General features: G+C 41.2%; 1 protein-coding gene across 1 annotated transcript; it reads left to right on the top strand.

Moving 5' to 3' along the window:
- Positions 1–737: 737 nt before the first annotated feature.
- On the top strand, positions 738–5,920 carry LOC309497273 (uncharacterized protein; the record flags this gene model as incomplete). The annotated part of the gene is made up of 6 exons (XM_082167501.1): positions 738–831; positions 3,609–3,793; positions 4,267–4,421; positions 4,609–5,072; positions 5,231–5,439; positions 5,638–5,920. The coding sequence occupies 6 exons, from the start codon at positions 738–740 to the stop codon at positions 5,842–5,844; spliced, it is 1,314 nt and encodes a 437-aa protein (XP_082023627.1). The 3' UTR covers positions 5,845–5,920.
- Positions 5,921–13,336: the final 7,416 nt, after the last annotated feature.

Raw genomic sequence — 13,336 nt, 5'->3', positions numbered from 1 at the left:
GGTGGTAGCGTGGTGGCCCTCTGTTTGCTAAATACCGGCTTGAGGTCATGGTAACACTCAGGAACTCGGGACAGGTCGATGGAGCTGGGACCAATAGGAGCTAGGGCGAGAGGTCCACGGTTGAGTTCTCTCTCTCTCAGGCGCTGGTCTATACGCGAGGCCAACTTGATCAGGGACTCAAGATTGTCCAGTGGTTCCCGAGTGGCCAGTTCGTCTTGGATGGTGTCGGAGAGACCCTTCAGAAAGCACCCCGTGAGCGCCTCGTCGTTCCAGCCACTCACAGCTGCCACTGTGCGGAACTGGATGGCATAGTCCATCACGCTGCGCCGACCTTGGCGGAGAGTCAGGAGCTGTTTGGCTGAGTCAGGGCAGCTGGTAGGACCTTGGAACACTTGGAACACAGAGTAGCTGGCACAGCAGGGACTTTGGGCATCCCACACAGCAGTGGCCCATGCCAGGGCTTTTTCTGACAGCAGGGTGATGATGTATGCGATCTTGGACCGGTCGGTGGGAAATGATGAGGGTTGCAACTCGAAGGAGATAAAACATTGGGTAAAGAAACCCTTACAAGCACTCGGATCACCTGAGAACCGTTGGGGAGGCGGAAGACAAGGTTCAGCCAGGGGGTTAACTGCCACGGGCACTTGAACATGAGGTACTGGGGTGGGAGCGGTTGCCGGGGGAAGTCAATCAGATATCTGCTTTATGGAAGTCAGCATCTCTGACAGAAGTTGAGAATGTCTAGTCATCAAGGCCTCTTGCTGAGCAAGAGCGGCTTCGTGGCGTTGGACAGTCCCCTCGTGGTGGGACAGCGTGGCGAAAAGCTCCTTGGTACTGGCTGCCTCTGGGTTCATGTTGGCTCTGTGTTTCTGTCAGGACCCGGTTACGAACTCGGGTCTCCGGTGTGAGAAACAGTCACTTAGCAAACTGAGCCACTATTAGTCGGCAGAACCCAGAAGATGAGGCAGACACAGCAGTACTAGAGACGGTGTTTTAATGATGTAAAAAAGTAAAGTTCTTCAGGCAGAAATATAGATCCACAACGTCAAAAGTAATTCCAAGAGAAAAAAAGGGTAATCCACCAAGTCAAAAGGTAAATCCACAAGTAAGGAGGTACAGCAGAAAAAGCCTCAAAAGATAATCCAAAAAATAAACGAGTACCAAACAGAGTACCACAAGAGAGTCCAACTGGAGCAACAAACATTCACAGCTTCACTGAGGCTGGGTGCTAACATTCAAACACAGAGCAAAGAACTAAGGAAAACTAAGGGTTTAAATACATTCAAGAGAAACGAGGCACATGTGCAAATAATAACTGGAAACAAGGGAAAACAAAAGGATCAAACAAAAAGCACAATGGGGTTGAATGCTGGATGTTGAATGCAAAAACCCCGGCCGAATGCTGACACATACGTCTCAAGTCTGTGTGACAAACATTCACTGAGTTACAGGTCATTTTCTGTCGCGTTTCAGAATGAATTTCACATTCAGAGAGACGGCAGATCGTGCATCATATTTATTCTCTTTATTTTACGAAGAACACAACATTTTGTTTTTATTATGAGTGCACACAAATAAAAGAAGACATTTAACAGTTTTGAATGATGTATAACACTTACATTTTGCACTGATGAAAAAAAGTGAGCTGGTCATGCCGGCCTGACTGCCGACCCCAGAGGGTTAAGGGTCCCGAGTGTGCTCGTTGTACCATGGTGTTGGACTTTTTCCTTTAATCTTCTTTAAGCGCAAAGGAGCAACTGTGTCTAAAGTGCTGAAAAAGAGAGAGTCAATCATTTCTGTTGCAACATTGAGTTCTTCTAAGCTATCTGGGATGCTGACGAGATGAAACTGATCAGGAAGATTATTAATAAAGCAATGTTTAGTGGCAGAAGTTATAGGTCTAACATATTTGTAACAGTGTCGGCTTTGCAACCTTGGCTAAATTAAGTATACATGAGACTAGATAATGATCTGAGATGTCATCACTCTGCTGCACAATTTCAACGGCATCAACATTGATTCCATGTGACAATATTAGATCTTAAAGTATGATTACGACAATGAGTAGGTCCTGACACGTGTAGTCTAACTCCAATAGAGTTTAGAATGACTGTAAATGCTAATCCCAATGTGTCTTTTTCATTATCTACATGTTGTTAACTGTTATTTGTAAAAAACAAAACTTGTTTAAACCAAACATTTTTCTTATGAATCTTTCATGTTCATATTCATGTCATTTCACAAATATGCCATCATTAATAACACATTGTTCATCAAGTAGTTTCCAAGTCACCACTTTAGTTTAGGGGCTACATACATGATGAAGTCATGAGAAGCTAATGCTTAGTTAATGATGACTACTGTATTTGGATGTCAACAGAATTCATGTGCTATGTGCTGTGATTGGCCAATTTTGGGGTCTGTCCATTTACAGGCTACTATGAAGAAAACATGAACATGCTTGATAACTCAGATCAGATCATAATTAATGAAAAAATATTAGTTTCAGATTAATAGATATACAGTTCTAGCCTGTGTGCATGCATGAGGTAATTAGGATTTTTGTATATTACTTTAATAATTGAAGTAGTCTTGCATGCATTAATTAATGCTTTTTTTTTTTATTCCTGATGATTCATGTACCATAACCGTAGCTTTATCCTAAATGGATAGTAACGTTTTTTGGGGTTTTTTGAACAAAGTAAACATCATGTTTCATGATGATGTACTCATCTTACTTAATATTTTAATTAAGGTGTTGTTCATCCATGAAGTCATGGAGGAAAAACTTTGAACTTGTGTTAGTTCCTGATGATTCATGAGATAGTAATGCATGAAGTAATGCATAATTCATGTGTGGATTAAAGTTTCAACACATGTGAAGTGTTACCTGTATTTTTGAAAAAGACAAAGAAACAATTGAATGAAGGACCGAGCACAATTTTAATTAATTTTTTTGTTGTTGCAGTGTTCACTGTTGCACTTTATTTTACGGAACATATCGCTGAGTAATAGTCTATGTTAATGTTATTAGGAAGTATGTACATGTATTTAAGTTGTGTACTAGTGAGTTAATTCAAACTGGGGTAGGGCCTACACATTTATATGGTATGTAGATACACATGAAGTACACTTAAGTACAATACTAATACTTATTGCAGAACTTGGTGGGAAGTTCAATTCCACAGAAGTTCAATTCCATTTATCACAACCTTAACCACACTCAATAATCTCATGTTTCTTTTGAGGTCATTCTCTCTGAGGGCGGAGGCAGGGTGGTCATACCTTTAGTATAAAAGCACCAGGTACTTTGTTCTCCATTTCACTTACTAAAACAAAGGTAAGTCAGTTTCACTTAACTTTTTTTAAATCATTTTCAGATATACTTCCATTTCCATTTTGTATTTTCCGAGACATGTTTTAAACCAAACAAAACTGTTTTGCTTCCAGTACATTGTAAAAGAACTCATTACACACATTTTTGTGTAAACCTACTAAGGATGGCTGATAACAAAAGCAAGTATCATCTTATTTTATCAAACAGAAAATAATACCAGCCATCAATGTGATCTTTTCAGCCTTTAAAATGTGCAATGTTTTTTCACCAGTGGCTGTGTCCCAGTGGAGCCCAACCTTTGTCCAAGACCTTCTCCCTGCTGCCGAAAAGACAGCGCTTCTCTACCATCTCTCTTACCTGAGCCTGGCCAACTTCCCCAACCTGGAGAGAATCATCAGGAGTCGCGCTGTGGAAACTCAGCTTCTGTTTGGATCCTCTGATGCAACTATGTTGAAAGTACTGTTTCAGACTTTCTCTTGACTTCAGTATTTTCATCTCTGTGAAATTTGTGTCGATTCACCAAACATAAGGGGTTTGTAGTTAATAGAATGTCATATAGTCTGTCTGTTAGCTAGAGATAAAATTTAGCTAAGTTAGTTATTAGAGTCTCTCCCTTAACTGGAAATAAATACATAATGTGTCATAATATCATAATGTGAAAAATTTTCAGTTTTCTATCTGACATTTTAGGTAAAATCTTTTATAACCTAAGAGTTTGTACACATCAACTTGGTTTGATATGCTTCTTGTTTAAATGCATATCTTAAATTTGTATAAACTTTTAATTTAATTTATAATAACAACAGTTAATGCAGAAGCATTATGAGAAGCATTTCAGAAAGATACAGGACAAATACAAGCAATTAGAGTTCTGATTGTTTTGTTTTTAAGTCTAAGATACTTGATCTTATGTCTCTTTCTTCTCACAGTGTATTTTGACCAGTGAGAACCTGGTTCAGTCGCTGTTTCCCATGTTGGCGGAAGCTGTGGTGAAAAATAAGGCGGTTTTGGCAGTCAAATTCTTAGGGAAAGCACGAGTCTGGATCAAAGACATTATCACTGATGTGGACAGGATGGTGGAAAAGTAAGAACATTTTCCTCATGAAACGATATTTCAAAAACCTTGAGCAGTTGAATTGTTCTTCTACATGCATCTGCTAAAATCAGGCAGAAGAATGAACATGTTTTAAGCTAAACTTTTAAACTAGTTACACCAGCCCATTGTTAAAAAATTGTGAATTTCACTGCAACATTTCTTCAACATTGTATAGGTATAATTTACACAACAAAGATGTAGCATCGTCCACCAGTGATGTTGTCAAGGAAAAAATTGATACGGATAAAAAGATTACTAAACAAGACCAAGAGTTGAAGCAAACTGAAAAAACCCTGAATGATCTGAAATCTGAACTCCAAAAAACCACACAAGAGCTCGATGAAACTGAGAAAAAGATAAACAGCAAAATCCAAGAGATTCAAGAATTTGCCAGATCCATAACCAAAAAAAGTAGAGGCCTCGGCATCTTCGCTGCAATCGTTCCATTCATCGGGCTAATTGTCAAAAGCTTTTATAATGCTGTGCGTGATCCTCGAAATGTTGCACGTATGAAGGCTCTTGAAGCTGAACTGAATCGCCTCATCGCTGAAAAGACTGCTCTGAAGCAGAAGCAGTGGCAGGTCCAACTAAAGATCATTGATGGGCAGATGAAGGCTGCCAAAGCCAGTTTTGAACGGAGTGAGTCTGTTTTCTTTCATGTTTATAGGATACCAATATGACTTTTGGAGTCATACCAAAATGACTAAGTCATGCTTAAGACTGTGTCAAGATTCAAGTCTAGTTTAAGACAGGGAGCAAACGTGTGGCTTGTTGAAACCTTTATTTCCCCTCTGCAGATTCCATACCCGACCCCATCCATCTAAAGGATGTTCAGAGTGGCTTGACAAAAATTCAGGCAATTCTGATTCAGCTCAAAAACTTCTGGGAGAGTGTTGCTCAAATGCTGGACTACCTGGAACAGAAGACCTTTGTTGGAGAAGATCTTATTGAAGACCTTGCCGAACTAAAAGATGAATTTATAGCATCAATCAAAACAGCTGAAGAGGTAAAAGTAATGTTTACATGATTCAAAACATATTCAGTAAGATATTCTAAAAGGTTTGATTTATTTTCTTTAATTTATTTATTATTTATCTTTATTTGTACCCGAAGGGAAGGCTTGAGGGTTCCCTCATTTTGTCCAGCCATTACTAAGGATTCATCTAAAAGTCTAACGTGACTTGTAAATGTTTTAATTCCACAGGCTTGGAGGAGTTTTGGTGAAGGCTGTAAAAAAGCATCTGTGATCTTTAAGCTCCAAACCAAAGATGCCTACAGGTTTCTGGAGGCTAGTCCTTCCTCTTTCTCCAAGGAGGAGTGGCAAAAGGAGTACGAAAGTGTAAAGACACGACTGGAGAAAAGAGACCCACCACCAAGTGTGACATCCTCTGCTACACCTGCCATTTCTTAATGATCTACAGAGCGTGACACGCACAAGTGCGTTTGTTTTCTGTCTTATGACGCTGGTAACCTGGGATGATGATGTTTAGCCTTTTTAAATACTGTACTTGTAAACTGCAGAGTTCTGTATTACCTTCTACTTAATGCCTAAACACTCTTTATATACACTCCTCTCCATATGTGTCATCTCTTTATGAGCTCTAGCAAAAAGACTCTTGTTGAATGGATAAAGAAAGAGATTAAAATGGATCAATAAAGTTTGATTACATCATTATTGACTTTTTGTTTTAAATAATCTTACATGTCTTAATTATTTTTATGTGTGAAGTCATAGATTTAAGTTTCAGCAGCAAATATTTTGTCATCTCAAACTACTTTTGATGTCACTGGATACACCAAAATTGTCACATTACAAAATATATTCTTGATTCGTTCTGATAATGAATAAGCTCACTTATGCAGATGATTTTAACACAGTTTACCAGAACAATGATGGATGACTATAGCACAACATTTATTCACTGGTATAGTGTCACACTGAACACGTGTAACCTTGCTGGTATTAAAATAATTCTCAGTCGTTAGAAAAGCTGTGTAATCATTTCATGGTAACACTTTATTTAACAGTGTTGTAATACACTATGTAATAACCTGCAACTAAATGTACTTAAAATGTAACATAAAGGTATAGAACAGCCTGTACTTACCAATTATAATTATGAACATAAATCTTTGCTGCTCACATGGGTTCTGTATGAAAGTATGCCTCTTTAAGATACACTAGTGTTTAGGTTGAAATATCAACACAATGGCTTACAATGTACAATCTTACCATTTTTAGGCAATCTAATAACCAACCAAGTTCTGCAAAAAGTATAAGTATTGTACCTAAGTGTGTAAAGGCCACCCATCGGCCCAACGACGCAATCCAACGGTGTGGGTGAAGGTATAATGCGTGTGTCTTTTCAGCGCTCCAGTGAAGTTGGGTCAATTCATGTACCCCAGGGGGTAACACCTGGTTTCGGGGGAGAGGGGAGAATTATCAGATATCTTGAAGAGACATCACCCAAAGAGGAGAACAGAATTCTCCTAAGTTTTCAATCTTTCTCATAATACCAATGACTGCAATGAAATTAAGACAATTTTACCAATCGTACTGAGATATTTAAAATGATACCAAAAATAAAAAGGGAAAAAAAGATACATCATATGTGGTTTATAGACCTTCTTACTGAACTTTTAGTGACTTGAATCAGCGTGACTTGAATCACGTCTCTTGTCGATTCACTGTGAGCTAACCTGTTGCCTTACTAGGAAATTTAATTTAGTATTGACCCTGGCGAGATTCCAGGGTGGCGTAGTCTCTAGTTGTCCATCTTTAATCCCTCCTTGTTTCGCCACATTTTCACAGTCTCTTCAACCCATTGACGAGTTTATCCTGTTTATGACATATCTGTCATTGGGTCTGATGCAGAAGGATCTGGCCCACAGATTCAGAATCCACCAATCAACTGTAAGCCGCATTATCAACACATGGGCTGACTTTGTCTAAACTGGACAAAGGAGGCTGGATGAGGAGACTATCAAAGCTCACATGCCCTATGTTTTTCAGTATTACTCTGACACACAAGTGATTTTGGATTGTACTGAACTGCGTTGCCAAACACAAAACTCTTTTCTTCTTCATTAATGGCTGTAATGGTGGATAAGGGTTTCCTTCTGGAAGCCTGTGTGCCTGCAAAGTCCACGTACCTACCTTCCCGTCAAAGAGAGCACAACTGTCTGGGCCAGAGGTCAGGAAAACACAGTCTATTGCAAGACTCAGAGTCCATGTTGAGCGACTCATTCGAAGGGTGAAGGAGCACAAGATATTTACTACAGTAATCCCTCTTTCACTCACAGGAAGCATCAATCAACTTTACACAGTAGCCTCTCTTGTGGTTAACTACCAAAACGGGCCCTTAGTTAAAGCCTGGGCAAGCAAGTGCTAATGCTGAAGAAGCAGAATTAGACAGGCAGAAATGGAATGGAATATCTATAAATGTTTTTCATTACTGTATAATCACCTAAAACCAATCATTTTGGTTTTAACCTTAGAATGAGTCCTTCATATCATTATCTGTACATAATTTGAAATGAAATTATGAAATTATCAACAAAAATAGAATGGTGAAACAAATACTTTAATCAGATGACCTGACAAGATAAAATTACATGCTTGTAAAATCATGCATAAATTAAGTTCCTCAGCACAGCGCCTCTTCAGTTACTTGCGCATCGAGAGGTATTTTGCCAGGTATGTATAAAAGAAAAACCAATCAGGGAGCTTAACACAGAAGTGTCTCTGTAAATACGCTGCACAAACATGTCATCATGGGCATATAAAACAAAGTCACACCATTCCATACCCTGCACTTGCCAATAAAAAGGATGGCTTTTGTCACAGGTCGGGGTGGACCAAGCCAGACTGCACCCACCCCTGGAGACCGGGTACCACCTCGAGGAGCGTGTCAAGGAACCAAACAGCAGACAGAGGATAAAGGAATAACAATTTCTTTATTGAGTTAAAAGCGGATAATTCAAAAGTCCTAATTAAAATCTTCCTTCTTGTCGCCAGAAGCAATTCGATAGGCCCCCTGGACCGGAGCGAGATGGACGTTCGTGAACACCCTGCGGCTCGTCGGAGAGAAATCAAAGGAGGACACACACCATCCAGGTAGGTCACTGGGTAAGTACTCTTTACAGGGCTCACAAGGAAATCTTGGCTACCCGGACCCCATTCAAACTGGAACCAGGTAAGTACTCGCGGGCGGGGATGGAGCAAGTCTCGGATGCTGTCCACAGGTAAGTATCCAGGGAGCGGTGGCCTCAGACTCGGACAGAGCACAGGGACGCAGGTGGCGAGCGGGCCGGGCCAGGAGGGGAAACAGGTGAGTATCCCGGTAAGTGTCCTTGGTGCCAAACCAGTTAGAACGGGGCCTCCAGCCAAGACGTAGGGGATCCTTAGACCACAGGAAGACACTTCAATCAGAGCACGCGCCGCGGCTGATCCTCTTCCTTCTCAACAGGGACAGCGGCTTACAACATAGGCATGGAGGGCCACCAGGCCGAAGAACACTTTGAGCGAGACGCTCCCTTTCGGCTGTGTACTGCAACAACACAACAGAGTTCAATGGTTTCAGCGGTATACAAGCGCTCAACAGTAATACCTTCTCTCTTCTGAACAGGGCGGAGGCCTTCAATGGGACGTGTGGAGACCACCAGGCGGAGAGGACACTTGAGCGAGACACTCCACTTCGGCTGTGCACTGTAACCAGGTAGCAGGGTCTAACTATTCAACAGCGCAATAAACATTCAGTTAAAAAATACCTTCTCTCTTCCTGGACAGGACAGCAGCTTTCAATAGGAGCGTGTGGAGACCACCAAACGAAGAGGATGCTTTAAGCGAGACACTCCACTTCAGCGGTACACTGTATCAATGTAACAGGGTTCAACTGCTCAACCGCATGTGAAACATTCAGTTAAATACCTTCTCTCTTTCTGGACAGGAGCTTTCAATAGGAGCGTGTGGAGACCACCAAACGAAGAGGATGCTTTAAGCGAGACACTCCACTTCAGTTGCACACTGTAACAATGTAGCAGGATTTAACCATTCGACGGTAGATGAAACATTCAGCTGCAATACCTTCTCTCGTTCTAAACAGGGCAGCGGCTTTCGTGAGGGGCGTGTGGAGACCACCAGGCGGGGAGGATGCTTTAAGCGAGACACTCCACTTCAGTTGCACACTGTAACAATGTAGCAGGATTTAGCAGTTCAACAGCATATAAAACATTCAGCATTAATAGAGCCAGGCTGTCTCAAAGTGGTAAGTTGGGCGTTCGATATATCAAAACCTTCCTTGGAGACAGCGGGTGAAAGACTGTAAGGAGAGAGTGCACAGCAGACTACTATTACCTCTCCACCCGATGAACCTCACTCCATAACACAAACCGTGTGAATCGTCACTTCAGGCACTGCATTCCACTCGCACACCGTGCATTCGGGCCAGCACTCACCCACCGGTCTTCCTCCCACCAGATCAACTCTCGTCTCTCACAAGGGCTCAACTTCTCTCCAGAGACAGCAGAAGACAGTTGCAGCGATCGTCACATTCAGCGAAGGAAGGACAAAAGTTGGAGACAGATCAATAATTCACTCGGTGTACTAGTTCACTCGTGCCACACGCTTTCCAAACTCTCTCCACTCCACTTCAGTGTTAGGGCGCTTTCACACTGGCAGTTTAGTGCGGACCGGGACACGGTTCGCATGAAAAATCGCAAATGTGAACGCTGTCATCTGACCCGGGTGCGCACTAGAGTACCGAACCCGAGACTACCTGGAGGAGGTGGTCTGAGCTCGGTTGCTCCCGAACCGTGGCGCGGTTCGCGTTAATGTGCAAGCAACACGGACTCGGGTGCGCGCTTGTTCAGGAAGTATAGTATCCCGCGCATGCGTATCACTGTCGCATCAGTGAAAAATCTTCTGCGAGCAGCAGAAACACGGCGTCCCCTGGATATGTGCTGAATTACACCATGTAATGAACATAAACGTAGTTGTCTCTCACTATGTTGTGCATAATAGCACCAAAAAAACAGACAAATTACAGCTATGCTCAGTCGACTTGTATTCTCCATGCGTTTTCCGTGTGCGTTTGCGATGACGTAAGATCACTGCAAACGCACCTGGGTTCGATACAACTAATTGAGTGTGAAACCAGACCAACGCTGCGGGGGGCGCCGGGAACTAGCGCACTCGGGTTCGGACCGCAGCAAACGAACCCAGTGGAAAAACGCCCTTAGTGCAATAACAACGAATCCAATACTCATCACTTTGCGTCTTTCCCACTGCTGACGATAATCCCTTGGGTTTCCATTGACAAATACTTCACTTTCTTCTTTCCACTTCTCAACTTCAATCTTCGCCCGCTTCACAGCCCAGCCTCAAATACAAGCAACCCGCCGACAAACACAGTATCTCACGGGAGGAGAACCACACGACAGTCTGTTTCCTCTCTCTTTTTAAAGCCCCATCTGAATCTGTGTTCCTCTCCCAATGCTCTCTGTTAATTTCTCCACACCTGCTGTCAATCGGGCAATTGGCCTCGCTGCCATAGCAACAGATTTGCGGTGTGATGAGACGGGTATCCACAGGAGGTCTCCAAATAACACTATTCACAAGGGTTTTTAATCTCTTTTCTAATTGTTTTTGTCACACCGTGACACTTTCCTTCAATTTATGTATACCATGGTCAACTCTGAGGTACCTGTAGTCAATGTAGCTTAGTGCGTTTGGGCATTTTATTTCAACCAAGCCAAATGATGGTCTCTCAAGCGGGTCATATACCAGCCCATCAGGTGACACACCCAGTCAAGATGCATCTGGATGAATCACCAGTCCACATTTTCTTTCAGTTTAGGTTTTTCAGAGTTGCATAGTCCATAGTTTGATAGCGTAGGCTATCAAATCAATGTCAGATCTCTTCAGATCACATAATTAAGTGGAAAATTCATAGAAATGATCATTCTCTGTAAAGAAATGTGGTGTGAACATATGAGAATTTATCAAGATCTTCCTAATGTGCGCTCTTTTTGGCCAAAAGCCTAAATCTCTCGCTCTGGCCAATTTCCAAATTGTCAATTTTATCATGAAATTCAAACAATAAATGTTGTTTTTTGGTTCTTTGTGTTGCTGTAGCACTTTAGTTTAAGAACGAATTCCAATGAAGCTGTTTTTAAAAGTGTGAGTGTGTGTGTGACAGAGACGCTGTACAAGGACAGAGTGCCGGTGACACATCCACATATACTCCTACTCTCCTACAGGAGCCTAATGAGGGACATGAATGTCAGTGAACTTACTATTATGACTGACACCAAATCTCTCTGGATGATCAGGATATGACTGATACCGTTCAACAGATGTCACCTTCCTGTTCTCCTCAGACAGAAAAAGACGAGTGTTTGGATCCAGTGTGAGATCACAGGCATCTGAACACAAGAAGAGAGACAAGAAGAGAGGACATCCTGTCACCTACCAACACTCTTTACCATTCCAATACAATTCCATATTAGAATAAGGTTTGTGTGTGCTCTTTTACTATCATATGATAGTCACACGCATCTTAAACGTAACATTTCTTCCACACATTCAAAGAGAGATTATTAGTATGACACCATGTGGAGAGAGCATCACTTCCTCAAGGTAGGGCTTCTCATCATTTTGACTAATGAGGCCTGTGTCACTGACAAACTTCACCAGTTTGTTAGAACTGTGTCTAGCCATACAGTTGCTGGTATACAGGGAGTAAAGCAGGGGGCTGAGGACACAGCCCTGAGGGGCTCTGAGGGTGAATGCAGAGGAGGTGTAGTTTCCCATTTTAACCACCTGGGGGTGTCCTGTCAAAAAAAGAATAAGGTCCGGTGACAAATAGAGGAATTCTGCCCTAGATTTTGAATCTTTTTGCAGAGGTGTAAGGGAACAACGCTGTTAAAAGCAGAGCTATAATCCATGAAAAGCATCCGCACATAATTCCCTTTTTTCTGATCCAGATGTGAAAGAGCAGAGTGCAAAATGTGGTTAATAGTGGTCTGTAGTGGTCAGTGGTCTGTTAAAATGTGGTTAATGTGGTCTGTAGACCTATTTGGCCTACATGCAAACTGTAAAGTGTCTAGACCACTGGGGAGAGAGCCATTTTTCAAAGCACTTCGTAAGTGAGTGCAACAGGACGGTAATCGTTCAGAGACAATATTAATAATAATTGAATAACAGAGATATTAATTGAAGATTTAAAACTTGTGGGAACATCACCCTGATTGAGAGAAAGATTAACAAGAGTTGTGTAGCGCCCCCTACTGTCCTAGGTGTATCTACCCTTTGTAATGTTGGACGCTTGAACCCAGATTCATTTATTTGTCTCTGGACGGGATCTTATAATCAATCTGTGACCCTTGGTTCTACACTACTTCTTACAAAGTGCAACTCAGATCTCTGCAAAACCACTTTTAACCAATTACAGCTACCTATCTGTTCTATTAAAGTGAAATATACAATGAATTTATTTAAAAGAAAAATAAACAAAAGGAATTAACAAAAAGGAACCAATTTAAATATGAATAAAATCTGTTCAACCAACTTCTGAAATTTTTTTTATTTTCAAATACAGTATTTGACTGACTCTTCTCTGAACAGACACTTAAAGGGTTAACCTTTTATAATTCCATCGAAATAGGGCTTTCCAATAAATCACTCTTTAAATTAACCTTTACTTATTTTACATGTAACCCAGGTGAGGTTAATACTATTTCATATAGGGTTATTATTATCTTATTTCTGAGAATATTACAGAAATAGTTAATTCTGAGTAAGAAGGGGATTGTTATTGATTTTACAATAATATTAAACATTCAGAGAGTTAATTTACAGGATTTAAAAGTGATATAAAGGGTTTCTTATGAAGAAGAGTAAA

This window comes from Leuciscus leuciscus (assembly GCF_965113295.1).
Source record: "Leuciscus leuciscus genome assembly, chromosome: 4".
Lineage (NCBI taxonomy): Eukaryota > Metazoa > Chordata > Actinopteri > Cypriniformes > Leuciscidae > Leuciscus > Leuciscus leuciscus.
The sequence above is the reverse complement of the archived record's forward strand: the minus strand, read 5'-3'. Positions and strand labels throughout refer to the sequence as shown.